Source organism: Delphinus delphis, chromosome X, assembly GCF_949987515.2.
Source record: "Delphinus delphis chromosome X, mDelDel1.2, whole genome shotgun sequence".
Taxonomy (NCBI): Eukaryota; Metazoa; Chordata; class Mammalia; order Artiodactyla; family Delphinidae; genus Delphinus; species Delphinus delphis.
In genome coordinates, this window is record NC_082704.1 from 67,316,665 (window position 1) to 67,343,264 (window position 26,600).

The window sequence follows — 26,600 nt, forward strand, 5'->3', positions numbered from 1 at the left end:
TGCACTGGCAGGCGGACGCTCAACCACTGTGCCACCAGGGAAGTGCCGATTTTTTTTTTTTTTTTTTTGACATGGAGGTCCTTAGTGGTCCTCAGGATGGCGTGTGTACGTGGTGGAGGGAACTCAGATCAGAGAGAGTTGTGAGCGGATGGCACATGAAGGACAGAGCTGGACAGTGCTGACAATTCTTTCATGATGTTAATTTCTTTTCTTGTTCAATACCTACTGGTCTTATATTTGTTATTTTGATATTGAGCACAGCCAGAGAATAGATAACTTTCCTTAGGAGAATTTGACTGAGGTATTATAATTTTAAAATATGTAAAAAAAGTGGCTTCTCATAAGTTGCAAATATTCACAAAATATTATTTTACACAGCAGTGCACAGTTGAGACTTTCACTCATGAGAGATCAAAAATCCAAATTTGTTTTCATTATCAACCCTTGAAAGAAATAAATTAGTCATAAATGTAGTTAATATTAAAGATTTTCCTATTCTAACTGATTTTTTAAAAAATCAAAGTATAGTTGATTTACGATGTTGTGTTAGTTTCAGGTGTAAGCACAGTGATTCAGTTATGCATACATACATATATAGATTCTTTTTCAGATTTGTTTCCATTATAGGTTATTACAAGGTACTGAATGCAGTTCCCTGTACTATACAGTAGGACCTTGTTGTTTTATCTATTTTACATATAGTAGTGTGTATCTGCTAATCCCAAACTCCTAATTTATCCCCTCTTCCTCTTTCCCCTTTGGTAGCCATAAGTTTGTATGTCTGAGTCTGTTTCTGTTTTGTAAATAAGTTCATTTGTATCATGATGTTAATTTTAATGAAAGGAGATGAGGCACAGGATGGTAGCTGGAAAGTGATGTGATGTCCAAGAAGAGTTATTTTCAGGATGGAGAGATGTGGCTGTTTCCATTCCAAACAGAAGGAGTTAGGAGAAAGGAATCCCAGGTCACTGTTTGACCTCCACATTGCCTTGTTATTTCCAGAGAGAGTGACCCCTCCCCTCAAAAGGCCACACCATCTCAGCTGATGGCTCTGCTTCCTATTTCACTGAGAAACTTGAAGCAGCCAAAAATGAACTTCCTCAGGCTCCTATATCCACTCCAGTCCATGCAACCGTGGCTGTGCCCAAATACTCTGCCTTCTGTCCTGTTACTATGGAAGAACTGTCCTCACGCCTATAAAAAGTCAACCAACCCTTCCTCCTGTGTTCAGGGTATTATTCACTCTCACCTTTTCTTTCTTTTTTAAAAACGTAATTGACATATTGTTGATTTACAATGTAGTGTTAGTTTCAGCTGTACAGCAAAGTGATTCAGTTATACTTATATATACGTTCTTTTTTAGATTCTTTTCCATTATAGATTATTACAAGATTTTAAAAAAATTTTATTGGAGTATAGTTGCTTTTCAATATTGTGTTAGTTTATACTGCACAGCAAAGTGAATCAGCTATACATATACATATATCCCCTCTTTTTTGGATTTCCTTCCCTTTTAGGTCACCACAGAGCATTGAGTAGAGTTCCCTGTGCTATACAGTAGGTTCTCATTAGTTATCTATTTCATACATAGTATCAATAGTGTATATATGTCAATCCCAATCTCCCAATTCATCCCACCCCCCCTCCTTTTCTCCCTTGGTATCCATACGTTTGTTCTCTACGTCTGAGTCTCTATTTCTGCTTTGTAAATAAGATCGTCTATACCAGTGATTCCACATATATGCATTAATATACGATATTGGTTTTTCTCTTTCTGACTTACTTCACTCTGTATGACAGTCTCTAGGTCGATCCACGTCTTTACAGATGACCCAATTTCGTTCTGTTTTCAGGCTGAGTAGGGCTTCCCTGGTGGCGCAGTGCTTAAGAATCCGCCTGCCCCTAGGTTCTTCATGACCTTTTTTTTTCCCTTAGATTCCATATATATGTGTTAGCATACGGTATTTGTTTTTCTCTTTCTGACTTACTTCACTCTGTATGACAGACTCTAGGTCCATCCATGAAGAACCTAGGGGTAAGACGGGAATAAAGACACAGACCTACTAGAGAATGGACTTGAGGATATGGGGAGCGGGAAGGGTAAGCTGTGACAAAGTAAGAGAGTGGCATGGACATATATACCAAATGTAAAATAGATAGCTAGTGGGAAGCAGCCGCATAGCACAGGGAGATCAGCTCGGTGGTTTGTGACCACCTAGAGGGATGGGATAGGGAGGGTGGGAGGGAGGGAGAAGCAAAAGGGAAGAGATATGGGAACATATGTATATGTACAACTGATTCACTTTGTTATAAAGCAGAAACTAACACACCATTGTAAAGCAATTATACTCCAATAAAGATGTTAAAAAAGAAAAAAAGAATCTGCCCGCCAATGCAGGGGACACGGGTTCAAACCCTGGTCCAGGAAGATCCCACATGCCTCAGAGCAACTAAGCCCGTGCGCCACAACTACTGAGCCCATGCACCACAACTACTGAAGCCCACGCACCTAGAGCCTCTACTCCGCAACAACAGAAGCCACCGCAATGAGAAGCCTGCACACTGCAATGAAGAGTAGCCCCTGCTCACCACAGCTAAAGAAAGCCCATGTGCAGCAACGAGGACCCAACGCAGCCATAAATAAATAAATTAATTAAATTTTTTTTAAAAAAAAGCCTGAGTAATATTCCATTGTATATGTGTACTACATCTTCTTTATCCATTTCTCTGTTGATGGACATTTAGATTGTTTCCATGTCCTGACTATTGTAAATAGTGCTGCAGTGAACATTTGTCTTTTTTTTTTTTAACATCTTTATTGGGGTATAATTGCTTTACAATGGTGTGTTAGTTTCTGCTTTATAACAAAGTGAATCAGTTATACATATACATATGTTCCCATATGTCTTCCCTCTTGCGTCTCCCTCCCTCCCACCCTCCCTATCCCACCCCTCCAGGCTGTCACAAAGCACCGAGCCAATATCCCTGTGCCATGCGGCTGCTTCCCACTAGCTATCTACCTTACTACGTTTGTTAGTGTGTATATGTCCATGACTCTCTCTCGCCCTGTCACAGCTCACCCTTCCCCCTCCCCATAACCTCAAGTCCGTTCTCTAGTAGGTCTGCGTCTTTATTCCTGCCTTACCCCTAGGTTCTTCATGACATTTTTTTCCCTTAAATTCCATATATATGTGTTAGCATACGGTATTTGTCTCTCTCTTTCTGACTTACTTCACTCTGTATGACAGACTCTAGGTCTATCCACCTCATTACAAATAGCTCAATTTCGTTTCTTTTTATGGCTGAGTAATATTCCATTGTATATATGTGCCACATCTTCTTTATCCATTCATCCGATGATGGGCACTTAGGTTGTTTCCATCTCCGGGCTATTGTAAATAGAGCTGCAATGAACATTTTGGTACATGACTCTTTTTGAATTTTGGTTTTCTCAGGGTATATGCCCAGTAGTGGGATTGCTGGGTCATATGGTAGTTCTATTTGTAGTTTTTTAAGGAACCTCCATACTGTTCTCCATAGCGGCTGAACCAATTCACATTCCCACCAGCAGTGCAAGAGTGTTCCCTTTTCTCCACACCCTCTCCGGCATTTATTGTTTCTAGATTTTTTGATGATGGCCATTTTGACTGGTGTGAGATGATATCTCATTGTAGTTTTGATTTGCATTTCTCTAATGATTAATGATGTTGTTGAGCATTCTTTCATGTGTTTGTTGGCAGTCTGTATATCTTCTTTGGAGAAATGTCTATTTAGGTCTTCTGCCCATTTTTGGATTGGGTTGTTTGTTTTTTTGTTATTGAGCTGCATGAGCTGCTTGTAAATTTTGGAGATTAATCCTTTGTCGGTTGCTTCATTTGCAAATATTTTCTCCCATTCTGAGGGTTGTCTTTTGGTCTTGTTTATGGTTTCCTCTGCTGTACAAAAGCTTTTAAGCTTCATTAGGTTCCATTTGTTTATTTTTGTTTTATTTCCATTTCTCTAGGAGGTGGGTCAAAAAGGATCTTGCTGTGATTTATGTCATGGAGTGTTCTGTCTATGTTTTCCTCTAAGAGTTTAATAGTGTCTGGCCTTAAATTTAGGTCTTTAATCCATTTTGAGTTTATTTTTGTGTATGGTGTTAGGGAGTGTTCTAATTTCATTCTTTTACATGTAGCTGTCCAGTTTTCCCAGCACCAATTATTGAAGAGGCTGTCTTTTCTCCACTGTATATTCTTGCCTCCTTTATCAAAGATAAGATGACCATATGTGCGTGGGTTTATCTCTGGGCTTTCTATCCTGTTCCATTGATCTATATTTCTGTTTTTGTGCCAGTACCATACTGTCTTGATTACTGTAGCTTTGTAGTATAGTCTGAAGTCAGGGAGCCTGATTCCTCCAGCTCCGTTTTTCGTTCTCAAGATTGCTTTGGCTGTTCGGGGTCTTTTGTGTTTCCATACAAATTGTGAGATTTTTTGTTCTAGTTCTGTGAAAAATGCCATTGGGAGTTTGATAGGGATTGCACTGAATCTGTAGATTGCTTTGGGTAGTAGAGTCATTTTCACAATGTTGATTCTTCCAATCCAAGAACATGGTATATCTCTCCATCTATTTGTATCATCTTTAATTTCTTTCATCAGTGTCTTATAAATGTCTGCATACAGGTCTTTTGTCTCCTTAGGTAGGTTTATTCCTAGATATTTTATTCTTTTTGTTGCAATGGTAAATGGGAGTGTTTTCTTGATTTCACTTTCAGATTTTTCATCATGAGTGTATAGGAATGCCAGAGATTTCTGTGCATTAATTTTGTATCCTGCTACTTTACCAAATTCATTGATTAGCTCTAATCGTTTTCTGGTAGCAACTTTAGGATTCTCTATGTATAGTATCATGTCATCTGCAAACAGTGACAGCTTTGCTTCTTCTTTTCCGATTTGGATTCCTTTTATTTCATTTTCTTCTCTGATTGCTATGGCTAAAACTTCCAAAACTCTGTTGAATAATAGTGGTGAGAGTGGGTAACATTATCTTGTTCCTGATCTTAGTGGAAATGGTTTCAGTTTTTCACCATTGAATACGATGTTGGCTGTGGGTTTGTCATATATGGCCTTTGTTATGTTGAGGTAAGTTCCCTCTATGCCTACTTTCTGGAAGGTTTTTATCATAAATGGGTGTTGAATTTTGTGAAAAGCTTTCTCTGCATCTATTGAGATGATTATATAGTTTTTCTCCTTCAATTTGTTAATATGGTGTATCACATTGATTGATTTGCATATATTTAAGAATCCTTGCATTACTGGGATAAACCCCACTTGATCATGGTGTATGATCCTTTTTTTAAAATTTTTTTTATTTTTTTATGATCCTTTTAATGTGCTGTTGGATTCTGTTTGCTAGTATTTTGTTGAGGGTTTTTCATCTATGTTCATCAGTGATATTGGCCTGTAGTTTTCATTCTTAGTGACATCTTTGTCTGGTTTTGGTATCAGGGTGATGGTGGCTTTGTAGAGTGAGTTTGGGAGTGTTCATCCCTCTGCTATGTTTTGGAAGAGTTTGAGAAGGATAGGTGTTAGCTCTTCTCTAAAAGTTTGATAGAATTTGCCTGTGAAGCCATCTGGTCCTGGGGTCTTGTTTGTTGGAAGATGTTGTTTTTTAAATAAATGTATTTATTTATTTTTGGCTGCGTTGGGTCTTTGTTGCTGCACGTGGGCTTTCCTCTAGTTGCAGTGAGCAGGGGGCAACTCTTCGTTGCGGCGTGCAGTCTTATCCCAGTGGCTTCTCTTGTTGTGGAGCACTGGCTCTAGGTATGCAGGCTCAGTAGTTGTGGCGCGGGCTCTAGAGTGCAGGCTCAGTAGTTGTGGCGCTCAGGCTTAGTTTTTCTGCAGCATGTGGTATCTTCCTGGACCAGGGCTTGAACCCGCGACCCCTGCATTGGCAGGCAGATTCTTAACCACTGTGCCACTGGGGAAGCCCTGTTGGAAGTTTTTGGGTTTTTTTTTCCCGTACGCTGGCCTCTCACTGTTGTGGCCTCTCCCGTTGCGGAGCACAGGCTCCGGACGCGCAGGCTTAGTGGCCATGGCTCACAGGCCCAGCCGCTCTGCGGCATGTGGGATCTTCCCGGACCAGTGCACAAACTCGTGTCCCCTGCATTGGCAGGCGGACTCTCAACCACTGCGCCACCAGGGAAGCCCCCTGTTGGAAGATTTTTAATCACAGTTTCAGTGTTTGTGATTGGTCTGTTCATATTTTCTATTTCTTCCTGGTTCAGTCTCAGAAGGTTGTCCATTTTATTGGCATAGAGTTGACTGTAGTAATCTCTCATGATCCTTTGTATTTCTGCAGTGTCAGTTGTTACTTCTCCTTTTTCATTTCTAATTCTATTGATTTGAGTCTTCTCCCTTCTTTATGATTTCTTTCCTTCTGCTAACTTTTGGGGGGTTTTTTTGTTCTTCTTTCTCTAAGCGCTTTAGGTGTAAGGTACGGTTGTTCATTTTAGATGTTTCTTGTTTCTTAAGGTAGGATTGTATTGCTATAAACTTCCCTCTTAGAACTGCTTTTGCTGCATCCCATAGGTTTTGGGTCGTCATGTTTTTATTGTCATTTGTTTCTAGGTACTTTTTATTTCCTCTTTGATTTCTTCAGTGATCTCTTGGTTATTAAGTAGTGTATTGTTTAGCCTCCATGTGTTTGTATTTTTTACAGTTTTTCCTGTAATTGATATGTAGTCTCATAGCGTTGTAGTCGGAAAAGATTCTTGATACGATTTCCATTTACTTAAATTTACCAAGGCTTGATTTGTAACCCAAGATATGATCTATCCTGGAAAATGTTCCACAAGCACTTGAGAAGAAAGTGTATTCTGTTGTTTTTGGATGGAATGTCCTATAAATATCAATTAAGTCCATCTTGTTTAATGTATCATTTAAAGCTTGTGTTTCCTTATTTATTTTCATTTTGGATGATCTGTCCATTGGTGAAAGTGGGGTGTTAAAGTCCCCTACTATGATTGTATTACTGTGAATTTCCCCTTCTATGGCTGTTAGTATTTGCCTTATGTATTGAGGTGCTCCTATGTTCGGTGCATAAATATTTACAATTATTATATCTTCTTCTTGTATTGATCCCTTGATCATTATGTAGTGTCCTTCTTTGTCTCTTCTAATATTCTTTGCTTTAAAGTCTATTTTGTCTGATATGAGAATTGCTATTTCAGCTTTCTTTTGATTTCCATTAGCATGGAATATCTTTTTCCATCCCCTCACTTTTAGTGTGTATGCGTCCCTAGGCCTGAAATGGGTCTCTAGTAGACCGCATATATACGGGTCTTGTTTTTGTATCCATTCAGTCAGTCTATGTCTTTTGGTTGGAACATTTAATCCATTTACACTTACGGTAATTATTGATATGTATGTTCCTATTAACATTTTCTTAATTGTTTTGGATTTGTTATTGTAGATCTTTTCCTTCTCTTGTGTTTCCTGCCTAGAGAAGTTCCTTTAGCATTTGTTGTAAAGCTGGTTTGGTGGTGCTGAATTCTCTTAGCTTTTGCTTGTCTGTAAAGGTTTTAACTTCTCCATCAAATCTGAATGAGATCCTTGCTGGGTAGAGTAATCTTGGTTGTAGGTTTTTCTCCTTCATCACTTTAAATACGTCCTGCCACTCCCTTCTGGCTTGGAGAGTTTCTGCTGAAAGATCAGCTGTTAACCCTATGGGGATTCCCTTGTATGCTATTTGTTGTTTTTCACTTGCTGCTTTTAATATTTTTTCTTTGTATTTAATTTTTGATAGTTTGATTAATATGTGTCTTGGCATGTTTCTCCTTTGTTTTATCCTGTATGGGACTCTCTGTGCTTCCTGGACTTGACTATTTCCTTTCCCATATTAGGGAAGTTTTCAACTATAATCTCTTCAAATATTTTCTCTATCCCTTTCTTTTTCTCTTCTTCTTCTGGGACCCCTATAATTCGAATGTTGGTGCATTTAATGTTGTTCCAGAGGTCTCTGATACTGTGCTCAATTCTTTTCATTTTTATAAAATTCTGCTCTGTAGTAGTTATTTCCACTATTTTATCTTTCAGGTCACTTATCCATTCTTCTGCCTCAGTTATTATGCTATTGATCCCTTCTAGAGAATTTTAAATTTCATTTATTGTGTTGTTCATCCCTGTTTGCTCTGTAGTTCTTCTAGGTCCTTGTTAAACGTTTCTTGTATTTTCTCCATTCTATTTCCAAGATTTTGGATCATCTTTACTATCATTATTCTGAATTCTTTTTCAGGTAGACTGCCTATTTCCTCTTCATTTCTTAGGTCTGGTGGGTTTTTACCTTGCTCCTTCATCTGCTGTGTGTTTCTCTGTCTTCTCATTTTGCTTAACTTACTGTATTTGGGGTCTCCTTTTGTCACGCTGCAAGTTCGTAGTTCCTGTTGTTTTTGGTGTCTGCCCCCAGTGACTAAGGTTGGTTCAGTGGGTTGTGTAGGCTTCCTGATGGAGGGGACTAGTGCTTGTGTTCTAGTGGATGAGGCTGGATATTGTCTTTCTGGTGGGCAGGTCCACGTCTGGTGGTGTGTTTTGGGGTGTCTGTGGCTTTATTATGATTTTAGGCTGCCTCTCTGCTCTTGGGTGGGGTTGTGATCCTGTCTTGCTAGTTGTTTGGCATAGGGTGTCCAGCACTGTAGCTTGCTGGTCTTTAGTGGAGCTGGTCTTGACGTTGAGATGGAGATCTCTGGGAGATTTCCACCATTTGATATTACATGGAGCTGGGAGGTCTCTTGTGGACCAATATCCTGAACTTGGCTCTCCCACCTCAGCGGCACAGCCCTGACGCCTGGCTTGGGCACCAAGAGCCTGTCAACCACACGGCTCAGAATAAAAGGGAGAAAAAAAAGAAAGAAAGAAAGAAGAAGATAAAATTAAATTAAAAAGTTATTAAAATAAAAAATAATTATTAAAAAATATTTTAAGTAATAAAAGAAGAAAGAAAGAAAGAAGAGAGCAACCAAACCAAAAAACAAATCCACCAATGATAAGAAGACCTAACACCTGTACTAAAACAAGCAAACAAACAAAAATGGAGAGACAGAACCCTGGGACAAATGGTAAAAACAAAGCTATACAGGTGAAATCACACACAGAAGCATACACATACACACTCACAAAAAAAGAAAAAGGAAAAAATATATATATCGTTGCTCCCAAATTCTACCTCCTCAATTTGGGATGATTCGTTGTCTATTCAGGTATTCCACAGATTCAGGGTACATCAAGTTGATTGTGGAGATTTAAGCCGCTGCTCTTGAGGCTGCTGGGAGAGATTTCCCTTTCTCTTCTTTGTTCGCACAGCTCCTGGGGTTCACCTTTGGATTTGGCCCTGCCGCTTTGTGTAGGTCGCCTGAGGGCATCTGTTCTTCGCTCAGACAGGACGGGGTTAAAGGAGCAGCTGATTCGGGGGCTCTGGCTCCCTCAGGCCGGGGAGAGGGAGGGGTACCGAATGCGGGGCGTGCCTGCGGTGGCAGAGGCTGGGGTGAAGTTGCACCAGCCTGAGGCGCGCCATGTGTTCTGCTGGGGAAGCTGTCCCTGGATCACGGGACCCTGGCAGTGGCGGGCTGTACAGGCTCCCGGGAGGGGAGGTGTGGAGAGTGACCCGTGCTTGCACACTGGCTTCTTGGTGGCTGCAGTAGCAGCCTTAGCGTCTCATGCCCGTCTCTGGGGTCTGCGCTGATAGCCGCGGTTTGCGCGCGTCTCTGGAGCTCCTTTAAGCGGTGCTCTTAATCCCCTCTCCTTGCGCACCAGGAAACAAAGAGGCAAGAAAAAGTCTCTTGCCTCTTCAGCAGCTCCAGACATTTTCCCGGACTCCCTCCCGGCTACCTGTGGCGCACTAGCCCCCTTCAGGCTGTGTTCACACAGCCAACCCCAGTCCTCTCCCTGGGATCTGACCTCCGAAGCCCGAGCCTCAGCTCCCAGACCCCGCCAGTCCCAGCGGGTGAGCAGACAAGCCTCTCAGGCTGGCGAGTGCTGAGTACCGATCCTCTGTGCGGGAATGTCTCCGCTTTGCCCTCCGCACCCCTGTTGCTGCGCTCTCCTCTGTGCCTCCGAAGCTTTCCCCCTCCGCCACCTGCAGTCTCTGCCCACAAAGGGGCTTCCAAATGTGTGGAAACTTTTCCACCTTCACAGCTGCCTCGCACTGGTGCGTGTTCCGTCCGTATTCTTTTGTCTCTGTTTTTTTCTTTTCTTTTGCCCTACCCAGGTACATGAGGAGTTTCTTGCCTTTTGGGAGGTCTGAGGTCTTCTGCCAACGTTCAGTAGGTGTTCTGTAGGGGTTGTTCCACGTGTAGATGTATTTCTTATGTATTTGTGGGGAGGAAGGTTATCTCCATGTCTTACTCTTCCGCCATCTTGAAGCTCCTCCTGTAGATGTATTCTTTTTATTTATTTATTTATTTATTTATGGCTGCGTTAGATTCTCGTCACTGCTTGTGGGCTTTCTCTTGTTTCGGCAAGCAGGGGCTACTCTTTGCGATGCACAGGCATCTCATTGCTGTGGCTTTTCGTTGGGGAGCACGGGCTCTAGGTGTGCGGGCTCAGTTGCTCCGTGGCATGTGGGATCTTCCCGGACCAGGGCTCGAACCCGTTTCCCCTGCATTGGCAGGCGCACTCTCAACCACTGCGCCACCAGGGAAGTCCCTGTAGATGTATTCTTGATGCATTTGTGGAGAGAGATGAACTCCACGTCCTCCTACTCCTCCGCCATCTTGGTTTTTCCCTATTACAAGATATTGAATATAGTTCCCTGTGCTATACAGTAGGTCCTTGTTGACATCTATTTTGTATATAGTAGTATGTATCTGTTAATCCCAAACTCTTAATTTATCCCTCCCCCCTTTCCCCTTTGGTAACCATAAGTTTGTTTTCTATGTCTATGAGTCTATTTCTGTTTTGTATCATATTACTTGATCTCTCAGCAGCACTCGATGCAGTTGGTCATTCCTTACTTCTTATAAAACCTTCCTTTTTGGCTTTCATGACACCACATTCTCTGGGTTTTCTCCTTCTGCTGCTCTGTCTCAATTTTCTTTGCTGATCTTCTTCTTCCATTCAGTTTCTAAGTATTCGAGGCTTCCCACAGCTCTGTCTTGATTCTCTCCGCTATCTACGTTCTCTCCCTATGTCAGCTCATTCAGTACCATGGCACCAAATATACCTATATGTTCATGGCTCCAAATTTATATCTCTTGCCCTGACTTCTCTCCTAAGCTCCAGCTTCACATAACCTGCTCTCTACTTGGTATTTCCACTTGTATAACTAATAAGGATCTCAAACTTCATGTGTTTAAAACACAAATTGTTCCCTTCAGCTCAAACATCACCTCCTGACAAATGCCTTCCCTGACCACCTTATCCAAAATAGTTCTCCCCTATTACTTTCTATCATAACATCCTATTGTATTTACTTAATAATCTAAAACCATCTCACTTGTTTGTTTACCAGTGTGTTGTCTGTTCCCTCACACTAGAATGTAAGCTCCTTAAAGACAGCAACCTTGACTGTTTTGCTTACTATTATAGTCCCAGCTCCTAGACGAGTGCCTCTCATATAGTAGGTGCTCAGTTAATATTTGTTGACTGAATGTTCATTGAAAAGGAGATGTTGGAGATACAGGATAGAGGGGGGATAAGGAAGTGAGTGCACACAGGTGGGATTGTGGACTTGATGTTACTAAGGTAGAGGACTTCCCCTCTGATGGCTTCTAATTCCTCTGAGAAGCAGGTGGCAACATCATCTGCTGGAGAGGAAGCAGGGAGGGGAGACTAGTGGAGGGTTTTGACTCTGAGGAAAGTGGATGTTTGAAGTTGTGATGAATAGGAGAGCTGATTATGGAATGAGAGAGAGAGATTTTTTTTTTTGAGTAGAGCCAAAGACCCCTTTTCAGTAAGAGAACACCAGTTTGCATGACTGTGCGTGGTCTTCTCCAGCAGCCTGGGTGTGAGAACAGAGAATGTAGACAGTTGGATTGATCCGGGGGGTTGTACCTCGTGGGTGGGAGGAAGGACAATGGAACTAAGGAAGTCGAGGATGTTTGCAAGAGAGTGGTCAAAATGATAGACCTGAACTAACTGGGGAAGAAGTTAAAAGAGAGGGAAGGGCTGTAATATAAGGGAAAAGTACACTGAGCTCCATGAGAGCAGGGATGATGTTTGTCATATTCAAAGCTGTATCTCCAGTACTTAATACAGTGTCTGGTGTGTTAGATGCCTACTAAATATTGGATGAATTAATGTGTTAAGTTATTGGAGGTCTCAATGAACTTGAACAGTGTCATGGAGTAATTGAATGAGAGAGTTGGAAAGCTAGGAGGTTGTGGAAGACTAAAGTTAAGATTTTAGTGATATAGCAATTCTGGAGGATGACAAGGTTCATTTGTGACCTTGAGAGTGGGTGACTGGAGCAGGAGAGGAGGCCATAAGAGGAGAGCAGGAAAGGAGGAAGAAGCCAGGGATTTGCAATGGGTCTTCCACAGGAAGGTTGAAGTGACCCCAGATTTTGGCAAGTCTACGGGTGGAGAGGAAGACTGAATGAAGGGGAGTGACTGAGAGGTTCAGCAATCATGGTCTAGAAGGTACAGTGGGGAGTAAGTAAGGGACCCACTCCACCTCCATATGCAGAAGTATTTGGGGAGGGAAGGAATCTCTGGGGAGAGGCCTATAGGAGAAGTGGAGTTCTTAGGGGAGAGTGAGATCTCAGTTAAGGAATGCATAAGGATGCTTTATGTTGGAGCTGTAGGGGTAATTATTAATCCCTAGAATTGAGGTTCCAGTGGACACAGTTGAAAATGATGGGGGGGAGGGGGGCAGTGGAAGGTTGGGTAGGAGAGAGGAAGCTTAGAGCACAGTGAAATCAGTATTGAGAGAAGAGGGATGACCAAGGGAATTCATATCCAGGGTGGTGACTCCCAAATAACAGGAATGTGTGGCCCATTGGTCCTGGTCCCCAGGGCTGCAGACTGAACTAGTCTCAGCAGTGGCCCCACTCGCCTGTAAGCTCCATGAGGGATGGGCATGGTGTCTGTGTCCGTCACTACTCTACCCTCAGCATCTAGCACCCTGCCAGGCAGGTAGAAGGAGCTTGTTATATTTTTGCTGACTGGATGAATAAAAGAAGTGGCTGGAGGAGCACGAAATGCCTGGCCCACTGCAGGTGCTTGATAGATGCTGGCGCCATTTTATTCCTGGTATCTTATGATGGCTCTACTTATCCATTTGCATCTGTGACATGCCCTTGGAGAAGGTTTGTTAATGGGCGTGAATGAGGCTTGTGAAACACCAAAGGCCAATTAAGGCTACTGGTATATATCCCGACATGGTGACTACAATTTGAGGAAGGTATGAACCTCATCAAACAAACTGTAATCTTTCTGAGGTAAGGAGTAGGAACCAGAAAATAAGAATTTGTAAGTGTTTAACTTGTGCTGTGCTTGGGAGAAAGACACCTGTAATGGACACAAAACTGTGTTGCCCAGATCCCCCTTCAAGGGCAGATATTGCCCCAGCTGCTCGGAGTGCTGTCAGCCGAGAACCGTCTTTAGCTGTCAACTCCTTCGGAGATTGCCTCTGCTGCAGAGAGCCACCTCACCCAGGGACTGACTGAAGCAGGGCCCATGCGGGACAACTCTGATGGGTCACGTTAGTGCCTGAGCTCTCTGTTGAGTCAGCTGAGGCTTTGTGGCACCTGCGTTGCTGCCTTTTCCTTCTTCAGCCTAAGCTTATTTCCTTCCCTTCTCTCCCACAGATGTCGATCCCTCGGACATTTCCTAATAAACATCCCGTGCACCAAACTCCATTCCCGAGTCTGCTTCCCAGGGAACCCAACCCGCAACAAGGCTCAAATGCCTTCAGGAGCCTGGCACATGATATAAATGAATGAAGCTGGTTGGGCTTCATATAACAGGGAGTGGTGGGGAACTAGGTAAAGTGGAGAGTTTGTGCCCCATCTACATTTTGAAAAATTAAAAACCAGCATTGTGTACTCCTGGCAATGTATGAGAACTCAGTTCAGTTTGCAGGCCTCCTGTTTAGGACCTGTGCTTTAAAGGTGTACTCTCTCTTTGGTTGATATACCGGCCCCTGGCTTTGACATGCCTTTTGTGAGTTTGGTCAGTGTGGGTCAATCCCTCAAAGCTCCCCCAGCTCATGGTGGGGGGGCACAAGCAGGCCCAGACCCTGCCGGGGTCAACACCAGCCCCTGAACCACAGGGTCTCACCGAGGTACTGCTTGCTGTGAGGCCCACCTCGAGCCAGTCTCCTTCTCTGATCTTGGTCTTAAGTCTTGACACCTGCTATTGTCTGAGAGTAGCCCTGGCCCCTCTCCCTCCCCTTGTAAGCTTTCTAGGTTGTTTCAGGCTCTGGGGTGTCTTTTTGAAAGATCAGCCCAGTGGTGTCAGGGGACGTGAGCTAGCACGGGGCCTGGGGAGACAAGGATACTGGCTGCAAGGGCCTCAGCCTTAGAGGCCTGAGCCAGTTGGCACCAGAGAACAAAGCTCCTTTTGGATGGAACTTGACCCTTGAATATAGCTGTCACCACCTGCATGGTGGGACCATACCCTTCTTGAGGGATGGAAGTGATCTGGGCCACATCTGGTCTGTGTTTTTTGCTCCCAGCCCTGACTCACTCTGGTCTTCCCTGCTGGGTGGCTTCATTGAGCCAGAGAACAAAGAGGGAGTGCATGCCCTGAGCACAGTTGCTATGGCAACCTCCTATCCTTAGGAGCCTGGTGACCGGTGCCTACTTCACCAGAGCTGTGCCTGTCTGAGGCCCCTTGTTGCTTCTAGGAGCAGTTGAACTAGAATCCCTGAGACAAAGTCCTCAAAGACATATTCCCTGCCCCTATAACTTAGGTTCACAGCTCGGTGGGCCAGGTTTCTGCAAGACACTGTGTCCCGCATATCTGTTTTGGGCTCTCAGGGGTTTGTGAGAATCAAAGCTCATGTTTGTGGGTCCCACACTTGTGTGGTCTGGAAAACATACTCACAAACTGGGCTTAGTGTCTGGATAAAGTCATCATTGCTACAATGAGAATCAGAGGGTGAAACAAAATGATTTTAACAGAAAAAGTTTATTTTAAGAAGACACAAACAGCTCTAGCTATATAAAGAATACAGTTCAATTGCTGGTAGCAAGCCAGTAAGGAATGCTTTTTCTTTTAAAGAAAAAAAAGAAAAAGAAAGAAAGACAAGAAAAACCCTTTGTAATATCACCCCACAGAGGGCTCCCTTCCATTTTGTGTTGGAATTCTAAAAAGACCGGGATGACAATCTCTCTTGCTGCTTCTTGATATTTTTATCCAGGGACACATTCTCATCAATTGAGGGAATTGCCTTATCTCTGCCTTCCAGTTTAGGATCTCGGTCTGCAAATTCCTGTCTCCCTTATTTTTCTTGAGTGCACCGTTGGCATTCAGTAAGCATTGAATGGTGAGCGCTAACATAACAAAAGTCCTTCTCCTGACTATGCAGAGTAGGCCTAGCCAATCCTCCTTCCTCATTTTGCTTTTGGCAAGTGTGGTACTTTTGCTGTTTTAGAGTCCAAGGTGCAAGCCTGGTTTCCTTCTTAAGGCTGGAAATCCTAAACAAAAGGCAGAAAGAAACTGTTTCATGGATGCTTTCAAATAAGGAAATCCTAAAGTTACTCGTGTCTTGAGTTTTTAAAATCTAGATTTCAGTAAGTGGGTAAATCCCTGGGCTCAAATGACAGAAAGCAAACTAAAGGTCCCAAGAAACAATGTTCTTAGATTTTAAAAAATCCTGCAGCCTGAGAGGTATGTCTTAAGTGACAGAGTTCATATGGAATTAAAGTCCTAGCTCTTTGTATGTTGGTCTGTCCAGAATTGCCCCAGAGGAGTTTCTTCAAATGGCTTCCAGGGAGAAGCCAGCACAAGCCAGTGGAAAGAAGGTTTCAAGAGACAAGAAAAGGGAAATGCCTCAGGAGCCCCACCATCCCTCCTCCTTGACCAGCCCCATCAGACCTGGAACTGGACCAGAGAATTGATGACAGAACTGGATGGTGTGTGTGTGTGTGTGTGTGTGTGTGTGTGTGTGTGTGTGTGTGTGTGTGAGATACACGAGTAAATGGGACCTTCATAGTCCAGGTGGAGAAACCACGCATACACACACAGGCACACACCTTGTCATTCAGCCGTATCCCCCAATATTTATACGAGCAAATGTGAAAATGTGAAACTGAGCTTTACACCCCCAAGTAGCATGAAAGGTAGAGATGGGAGTGAGATGAGAGAGATGTGAAGAAGCTTTAAGGAACCCTCTTAGGGGTTCAGAGAACAGGAGGTGGTGGTGTGCTGAATGACCGCTGGCTGTGGTGCTGCATGGGGCATCCCAAGGAGCTGATCCCCAAGGCTGGGGGTCTAGGAGGCAGGGGGTTAAGGCGGGGAAAAACTGTGGGCACAAAACACCTTCCATACCTCATTGATTTCATTGCTGGGGCTGAGTCTAGAACAGGTCCGAATCACATTAAAATGGACACATGGACATTTTGGGTTTTAAAACCAGCCATTGTAACCAAGAGAGCTAGTGATTCTCCTAGGAAATAATAGACTGAACTGGAATTTCATGGCCTGGGCCACCAGACTTTCCAGAGATGGCCCTGAACACATGATGGCAGTATAGGACAGAGTGGGACAGATGATCCAGGGCAGGGATCCCCGACCACAGTTTGGGACAAACGAAATAAGAAACCTCAGATATCCATTCTTTCCTGCCAGCTCACCCCACACTCGAGGAAGCAGAGGCACATTGGATAACCAGTACAGGAGATCTAAAGAAAAGAATGAGGGTTTCTACACCGAGGTAGTTAGAGAGTGAGACACAGAGACAGAGACAGGTGAGAGAGTCCATCTATCGGAGAGTACTAGTTGGCAAATGCAGCCCCTTTCCACTCCCCTCTGCACAGGCCGGCCTGATAGCTCGGGAGATGGGAGGGCAGTGAGCCACATCACCCAGCACACAACTCAGTCATCATGTGGGTCACAGAAATGCCCGTCCCAGGGGTCAGCAAACTATGACAAGCAGGCAAAATCCAATCTGCAGCTTCGTATGGCCCAAGAGCTAAGAATAGTATTTACATTTTTGAAGTGTTGTCAAGCAAGCAAGCAAACAGTAACAAAGAAGAAGACCATGCTACAGAGACCATCTGTGGCCCACAAAGCCTAAAAGAGTTACTTTCTGGTCCTTTATAGAAAAACTTTGTCAAACCTTGGTCTAGATGATGAGGAAAATCCCACCAATCTCTTGAGCGTTCCTGTAAAGGGAAACCAGGGGAGGTCCAGGAGAAGGACTGGAACAATGGGATAATTGGAAATACCACTCCATCTGACGAGCACTGCCTGCAACTCTACTAAACCAGACTAATGAGGTACACAGGAGCTATGGAAGGAAGCCTGAGAATAGCTAAAGAGAGAGTCATACTAAGGAGCATTAGGCAAAGAATGTTCTGGAAATGAAACTGCATGCAGAGCTCAGTACTGATTAGGAAATTTGGTTATCGTTTGATAAGATTGAGATAGAGTTTGAGCCCAGGGATTGTTAAAATATCAAGAAGTTTCTAGAATACAACTAAGTATCTCACGAACACCTAACAGTCTGAAACTATCTTGTAAAGTTTAAGAAGGGGAGGATAAAGTACATTCTAGGAAAGCCTACATTGGTTTGCCCTAATTTAAATAAATGCCACTTACAAAAGTTCACACTGAAAAAAAAAAAGTAGAGGCATTAGGGGACATTGACAAGAGGATTTTTCATTTTTCAAAAGAAGTCACCAGAAGACTCCCTTCCATAGGAAACTTCTCTACTAAAAAAATGAAATTTAATCTATAAAAATTCATTTTTCAAATAACTTTTAGGGAAAGCATCCACTGTATAGAGTAGGGCACATACATTGAAATTGGAGGGAAATGAAAGTTTCTAAACTGAAAGTCAGATTTGTCTTTGGATTCATCAGCTAAAGAACTCGAACATTTTCCTTAAAGCATATATATTGCTCGCTGAAATACCTGGGAAATTCATGTGTCATAAAAGTAGAAGCCAGCTGTGGCTCTTCCATAAATGCAGTGCTTTGGATGAAAAAACACTGGGCCCAGAGGCAGGAGAACTGGGATTGAGGCTGGGCCCTGCCACTGTGTGATCTTGTGTAAGTTTGTGGTTTTTTTTGTTTTTTTTTTTTTGTTTTTGTGGTACGCGGGCCTCTCACTGCTGTGGCCTCTCCTGCTGCGGAGCACAGGCTCCGGACGCGCAGGCTCAGCGGCCATGGCTCACGGGCCCAGCCGCTCTGCTGCATGTGGGATCTTCCTGGACCGGGGCACGAACCCGCGTCCCCTGCATCGGCAGGCAGACTCCCAACCACTGTGCCACCAGGGAAGCCCTTGTGTAAGTTTTTTGACTTTCTGGGCCTCAGTTTCCTCCTCTGTAAAAGGAGAGGTTGGTCTCTTTCAGCTCTAACATTCCATGACTACAGATAAATATAGAAATAAGATCAATACAGCAATCTAGAAATAAGAAATAGTCCCCAAAGTAAGCTCTGGAGTCAGTAGAAAAAAGTAGCAATGAAATATAATAAAAAGAATAAAATTTTAACTACTAGCCAGAGTAAATATATCTCATTTAAAAATTAATGAAAAGATTTCTAATTTACAATTGATTCAGGAGAGGTAAGAACATACATGTTGCTGTTTCTTCACCATCACACATATGGAGGAGGAGATGAGTGTCAGGTGACTTGTACAATGAGCACGATGCTGCGTTTGCATGCAGAACATTTTATAAAATTGAACATTAAAAAGAGCTCAACACCACATAAGGAATACATTTTCATAAAGCTTGGAATTAGAGAGGAGTTAACTGGTTGTTCCAGTTCAGATTTTGTTTACAGATTTGTTGATATCAAATTCCACAAATATGCAAAATCTTAAAATCAAATCTATTTCTGCCAGAGCCCTCCTAGACAACAGCCACCACAGGAAAGACAGACATTTAAGGGTTGGCAATACCAAATGAATGTAACACATTTTCCTCTTTCCTATTTGTGAATTACAAAATTGTTTTTAAACCAAAAACTGGCCAGATGTGCTGGCTAAGTCAAATCAAAGGTTTTGCAGGTTGAGCAAGTAATTGATTCTGATAATTTCTTAACAGCAAATAAAAATGTATCCGAGCAACATGACAATATAAATCACATGGCCAGAGACTGATCACATAATGTAACGAGAGTAGAAAAGATGGGAAAGGCTGGAATCGTTTGGAGAGTCGTGGCTACAGTGACTCGGGGGCTTGAAGAAGTAACGTCACTGGAACACACACACACACACACACACACACACACACACACACACACACATATACATACACACACACACACACACACACACACACTATAGGGATGCTGCTGCTGGTCCTGGGACCACGCTTTGAGAACCACTGGCCTAGGTTTTGGGCTTTACTGAGCAAAAGTAGATACCTATTTCACATAACCCATTACTTAAGCAAATTTCTTGTTTTGTTAAACTTATTAAAAGTGCCTTAAATGTGTGCCTATAACCATTTCCTACTGTATTCCTCTACAAATATTTCAGAGTATTCAAAAATTTGTTTATTTCATATCCTTGTTAAAATCCTCATCATTTTTGCTGCCCTTTGACAAATGTAGCTCTTTTGTACCTCTTTCCTAGTCATCCGTTTAAATCCCAAATAGTTTAGTCAAGTACAGCTGAAATACACGCAAAGGCTTTGGAGGGACTGGGTGCTCTGGAATAGATCTGGTCTCATTCTCACACCAAGGGGAAGTAGTAGCACGAAACACAGATAAGCGTTGGGGGGCAGCCGAGGCTGCATGCAGTAAATTTGCGCCTCGAGGAAGTTTAATAATCTGGTACCAGAGATACCAGACAGCTGACATTGATCTGACACTGATTGGACAGTTTCACCTTTCATAGACAGGACACATTTTCACAAACTCTTTAAATCCTTGTGTTCTTTACTCAAATAATAAGTAGTATTAATTCCATTTGTGTAAAAATGTTAAGGTATAATAATTATCTGGGCCTTCTCAGTGGCTTTAGTAGCCATTTCTGAGAGTCCCTTGGTAGTAACCATACTGAACAGCACTGAGAATCAGGAGAATTTAATCGACCATCAGCAATTTACTTAGTTCCAGGAGATTAAGGTTTTTTCTATATTCGGGAGTTAGTCATCAGGGAATTTGACCTTTCCATGGTGAAAAATACACGTCTGCAACTGATTGATGCCTAAAATTCTACAAGTAGAACGTCATTCCTTTGGCTTAAGGCTTTTTCCCTGTTAAAATGCAAGTGACCCTCCAAAGAGGTATTATTAAGCCTTATAATCTCAAAGTAAAGGAATTTATCCCTTTCCTGAGAGCATGCTTTCCTTAGCAAGGAGGAGGACAAACGAGGACGCACTCAGAGTTGGTGCTAAGAAGCAAGGTCGGGGGGAATGGAGCAGACAGAGGAGACGGAGGATCCCAATGACAGACCTCCAACTCATTCACTATTTTGCTGAAGGGCTGTCCCTGTCAGCATCCCTATTGAAATGGGTGCTAACTTGCCACTTGGAGTAGGTTACTTAGAAATCGGCCATGTTTTCTGATAATATTGAAGAGTCTTTGATGTGTAGGCATACAAAGGTTTAGAGCAATGGAAAAATAGATGGCAAGAAAACATTTGGTGCAACAGATGGGGAGTTACCCCCCGAAATCGGAAGAACCATACACGTCCATAGAAAGAAGATAAACCAATATTACTTTATAGAGTGCAAATCGCAAGGCCGGGACGAGGGTAAGGCACTAACATGGCCCTGAGAGTGGGTGCCTCCTTAAATTTTGCACCCCAGGCACCTCACTCACCCCACTCTAGTCCTGGCCCTGGCAAATCATATTAAAGTGAAGCCTGGCCATTGTTACAGACTTGATGATAATGGAAGGTTCTCTGGAGGAACAGAGCACTGACTGTGAACTTGTTTTTTTAATAAGTAGTTTGTTGATGAGGAAGAGGGCAGGTGGCGTGGACATATCTGCTCAGACTGATGGGTCCAGCGGGATCACCATCTGACCCACGTTGTCGGAGAGTTAAAATGGGTGTCCGGTGACGTGCTTGTTGTGAGAGCCTTGCAGACTCTCCTCTGTCTCTGAACATTCAAAGTAATGATTCCAGATCAACTGGTCGATCTGTGGTCAGTAAGCTAATGCAAGCTATTTTGCTGCCTGCGGTCTTGCGTCCTTAAAGGGTGAGCTGTCGGCTAGGGATGCAGTTCAAAGAAATAGGGACTGAGGGGCAAGTTGGGGCCATGTGGGAGGCCCAGGTGAGAGACTGAGACAGGCAAAGGACAGGAGACAGCAGCGAAGCTTCCTGTTGTGCTGAGAACGACTTGCTCCCTACCCTCAATGTTTGAACCACAAATACATAATGAACACCCACCAAGGGCAAAGTGCTCTTAGCTACCGATTAACCTCCTCCCCTGGGGACGACTGCATCTACTCCTGCCTAGGCAGAAGTCAGTCCAGTAGAGCCACCTGCTGCTATTGGTTAGAATCAGAGGAAACAAAGGGACAGAAACAACTTGAATTGGAACCTGACTTCCTGGGGCCAACTTCATTTCACCTGTATCCCTTCTGTATTCCACCTTCAAAAATTGTAATCACTCTTCACACTAGTAATAGCGGCAACAGTCACTTCTCTGAAAGGCCTCCTGGAAGGGGCTTTCAGCCTCTCTTCTCCAGCCTTGGCAGAGTAGGTGCACGAGGCAGCAGACACTGTGGCTTGTGCCTGGGTGGAAGACAGAGTTGGTGCTGTGATACCCAAGGGGAGGCGAGATGTTGAGTGTGAGGACTAGGAGAGTTGTCTGGTATTATGTTAATCAGAGATTGGTAGAAATTCTACAATTTGGTTGTTTGTTTGGGACTAGGTCCACCTGTTGCAAAATATTAAATGAATATTACCAGTCCTCAGTGTTACCTCTGACCACATCATCTCTGCCCCGAATCCTCTTATGCTAATGGCAACACCACTGGGCATTGGAGGGCCATAGTGAAGATGCAGAAGACCTTCTAAAAAATTCCAGGCATACGGAGTATTGCAGGGGAAAGCAAGACTCAAGGTAATTGAAAGACGTCAAGGTGTCTGGATATTCAGCTTTAGAATCTTTCTGGAAAACCACCAGAGGTGGCAAGGTGAGGGGAGAGGCAAAACCCACTAGAAGTACCAAACAAGAAGCTTCCAGAAAAGTTAGCGGAAGTAACAAGTCCTATACTGTGTGAGCCTCATACTCTGCTTCAGAGCTCATAATGGTTCTGGAGTAGAGGGCCCCGGCAGCCTTTCACTTTTGTTAGGCCAAAGCACAAACACTCCTTCATTTCCCCACAGAGGAAAATGTTTCCATCCTTTGGGATTCTGAGTCCAGGGCAGACAAGTGTGTGGCATTCATATATAAATTAAGGCCAGGAATGAATCTTATTTTATTTCAGGCAAAACCTCTGAAATTTGGTCAGGACCCTTGAACTAAATAGTTGGTTCACTTTCAAAAGCAACTGGGCTTTCAAGAACTGTCTATTATTTGAGGTGGCTTCTGTCTAAATCAGGGGGAGCCGCTGGGCCTGACCTGTACTCAGAAGTCTAGAATTCAGAACTGTACCGACCAAGGGCCCAGGCCTAGGGGTTCTATTTGAGAGGCCCAAGTCCCCTCAGCACTCAGTGTGGTTTTCCAGCTGCTCTTCCGCTGTGTGGGCGGTTGGGCTAAAGAGCTTGCTTCTTATTGAGACCTGCCAAAATCAAGATCTGCTTGTCTCTGGGAGCAGTTTCCACATCCTCCAAGAGGTTGACCAATGAATCTGTTGGGTGGGGGGTGAAGGAGGAAGAGGTCAGGGGACTCTCTTTGTGAAGCAGGCTACAATTTCATTTGACTTTCCTTTTTCCCTCTTGGGAATGGTGGACAATTAATCCTCCATTATTAGTCAGCCAGTTTTCTTTGTTCAGTGCTATTTTTCCCCCCCAACCTCCCAGAAACCAGACATATGAAAATCAAATGAATCACGGCTCTTGCTTTGCTTAGAAAATTGAACTGACAAGGAAAGTTAGTGTCTATAAGCTTTGGCAGGGGGTGGGGAGAAGGGGTCACAATGACTGTCCTGGGACTCTGTCAGCATCCAGTATCCCATTTACCCCAGTCCTTACATTCTCCCCCAGAAGGTTAATTGAAAATTGGTCAAACAGCAGAAAGTAAATGGCAAAAAGTAGCCCTTTTTTTGGGTTATGGGCCATAGCAACTTGCAAGGCTGCCTTTCAGATTTTGGATCTATCCTTTTAGTCTATACGTTCTCGGTTTGGAAACAGAGGAAGATTCCCTTTAAACAAGACCAAACCAACCACAAACCACAATCTGAAGTGAATGGTGGTGGGCAAGTTACACTTACTTTCTCTCCTCCTTGGGACTTTGAGGATGCTATTCCTTCAGCTAAAGACTTCCTGTAATGAATACTATAAGCAAATGAAGCGAGAGTTCTTCGAATGCAGCATGAGCTGGTCACAGACACTAGCTACCGTTGTTGGCAGACATTTGAAGGATCTCAAGGCGCACGTGTGAGTTACCTTGGATAGATCTGAGTGAACAAACGGCTGCCTTGTTTGTTGGCCAAGCTTGGTTCATCCAAAGCAACCCAGTCCTGACCTTTTCTAGCAAAGGGTGGTGGGGAGGGGGGGTCTATATGTTTACTAAAACTCATCACCCTGATCTCCGTGTAGACAATCAAACTGAAAAAGGTGTGAAGTTCAGGACAGAGTCACATTCATATTTTGCACGACAAAAGCCATCCAATCAACCTCATGCCGAAACAAGTGCACACCTGCAAACCTCTTGTGGCGGAGAATTATACTGTGGCTGAAGAGGCATCAGGGTCCTTCTGTTTCTCCATGCAGGGCCATCAGGGCCTTGCTGGGAAAGTGAATAATCAGCAATGGCACCCTGTGTCCCCTGGGTTTGGCAGCCCCCAATCTGCTCTCTCACTGTGCCCCTCAGTGATAGGAGCCAGGGATGGAGCAGCCTGGTCATTGATTTAAAAGATGGCATATGTGCCCTTGCATCTGAGAATTTCTTCTGAGTGCATACCACTTGGGGGAAATAAGGAGAAAATCGGTAGTTAGTAATGGCAAGATTGTAAGTATGAGAACATAAAATGTCTGAAGATGATTAAAGTGCCTGATGATTTTAGTTCTGGATGTGGCCTCTCTCCTGTTGTCCAGAGTGTGAGTTAATGTAAAAGAAATGCAGGCTCTCTTGTTATTTCCATGGTTCCTTTTAAAAACCCTTTTTCTCTTCCCCCTTTTCTACTCAAACTTAGTAACTCAACCTTGCTTGGTGAACCCAGGGCTTAGGTACTGGGGTTATCAGGGGTTTCGTAGTCTTTTGAAAATTGTGCAATAATTCGCCGAGCCAGTGGGTTAGTGGTCTTCAGCAGTTCTGCTGCTGAGGGGCGGGACCTTGGAGTTGCCTTGCTTCCCTTCTTCTGTAGCAAGGCCTTGAAATCATCATTTCTGCCAGCATCTAGGCTGGCACTGCCGCTTGACCCTGCAGAGGCAGCCAACTCACTGATAGGAGACTCAGCCGTGTTCCTTATTGGTGAGTGGGAGGTTGGTCTGCTGCCACCAGCAAAGGCCTCACCAGGCTCCTTCCAGCCAAGCAGCTTTCTTTTGGACCTAAATGAGAGAAAGTTTACTTTGAGTGAATTTGTGCGGCAGACATTTCCTAATGCTTCATATAACTTCACGAATGCCAGTGACACAATCTGGGAACTTCTATGCAACAGCCTTGTGAGCAGTCGTACTTACCAGCTTTCTTTCTCTCCACTAAGTCCTCAGAGTCCCTTGTCTGGCCCCCTGTCCCTACATTCCTTTCAATGCCCACAGCTAGAGTCACTTGGCCTATGCCTGCAGGCTCAGTCCTGCCCAGGTTCTGGTACCAAGGAAGAATTTAAGGAGTCAAAGCTAGTAGCTCAATGACTCTGAATCAAGACAGCCCATGAGCTGATCCTGTTCTGAACTGGTGCTCCAACTCCAATAACTGGGCTCTTCCCCATTTCCTCATCATGAAGCCCGTGCTTTGTGCTTCTGTCCAATAACTGGGTCCCCGTCTGGTCCCCCTTTGCCTAAGCTCCTGCTTTGATGCTCGGCCTGGTGCCCCACTTCACTTCTTGATGAGATTTTTTGGTACAAGGAATTCTGTGAAGGGTTAAATGTCTCTGACTCTAGGCAGAGCTGTGAGAAAGCAGATGGAGCCACAATAGGCCCTGGGGTTGCTAGGAGACGAGGGGCCTCTCACTCTGCACCTGGTCCTCCCTTCCCCGCCTGCCTCTCTTCCATTTCACCCAAAGATGTCAATGAATTGGAGGTGGTGAGGCCCTGGACTGGGTTCACTACGTGGGTATCTGAACTTAGTCTCCAGTTTCCATTCTAAGCATTCTGCTTAGAGGTAGCAGTTTTTCTTCTGGTATAAGAAGGAAAGGCAATTATAATAGGAATTTAGGAAATTGGTCCAGACCTGTGGATCACAGTAAATAAATCTTCAGTTGTTCGTGAAGCCACAAACACATCATCATCATCTTCCGCAATCCATTCGGCTGTTTTATCACTGATTACACTTTTTTCTTCGGTTCTTGGTTCCATCGAGCTCCCTAGGCATAAGAACCAGAAGGAATGACTTTGACCACAATTGTTAGGACAAAGCACATTCTCATATGTATTTCATGTGATGTTCAAAGCAGCTCCAGGAGGGCAGCAGGGCAGAGACTTGCTGTCTCCATTTTGCAGGGGAACAAAATGTTCCTAAGGTTAGTGATTTGGCCAACAAACCATGGAGGGGAGTGATGAAGATCAGCCTGGGTCCCTGTTCTCTCGTGCCTTTTCCATTACAACAGGTTGCCTGAGCATTCTCTCGTTTTAAATGCATCATTTTTAAAGCTCAAGGAGCTGAGAGCAATCTAAAGCAATGACTCAACCAGTGGGTGGGAGTGGGACCTATCTGAATCTCAGAGGGAGCCTGTGGAGTTTGAGGAAGCAGGTTCTAAAATTACCTGTGGCTTTGATTTGTTTGCTTGTTTTAGTTGCAATGATTTAACTTACGGTGAAAGTCCAAATCAGCTTAAGGAAGGCCATAGATTTTGATGTTTGGTGTTAAGGGTTTCAAAAAGGATGAGAAACATGGATGAACCTAGAGGACATTATGCTAAGTGAAATAAGCCAGTCACCAAAAGACAAATACTGTATGATTCCACTTATATGAGGTCCCTAGAGGAGTCAAATTCATAGAGACAGAAAGTAGAAGAGTGGTTGCCAGGGGCTGGGGGGAGAGGGTGATGGGGAGTTATCGTTGACTGGGTACAGACTTCAGTTTTGCAAGATGAAGAGAGTTCTGGAGATGGATGGTAGTGATAGTTGCACAACATTGTGAATGTGCTTAACACCTACTGAACTGTACACTTAAAAATGGTTAAGATGGTAAATTTTACGTTATATGTATTTTACCACAATTAAAACAAAG

General features: G+C 43.6%; 1 protein-coding gene across 1 annotated transcript in view; it reads right to left on the reverse strand.

Annotated features, from left to right (window-relative positions):
- Positions 1-15,104: 15,104 nt before the first annotated feature.
- The window catches only part of NHSL2 (NHS like 2), a 53,574-nt gene continuing 42,078 nt past the window's right edge, over positions 15,105-26,600 (reverse strand). Inside the window, exons 3-5 of the mRNA XM_060001592.1 lie at positions 25,602-25,734; positions 24,415-24,760; positions 15,105-15,615 (exon numbers count right to left, since the gene is read on the reverse strand). Coding sequence (XP_059857575.1) covers positions 24,436-24,760; positions 25,602-25,734 — 458 coding nt within the window. The 3' untranslated portion in view covers positions 15,105-15,615; positions 24,415-24,435. The remainder of the gene's footprint in view (positions 15,616-24,414; positions 24,761-25,601; positions 25,735-26,600) is intronic.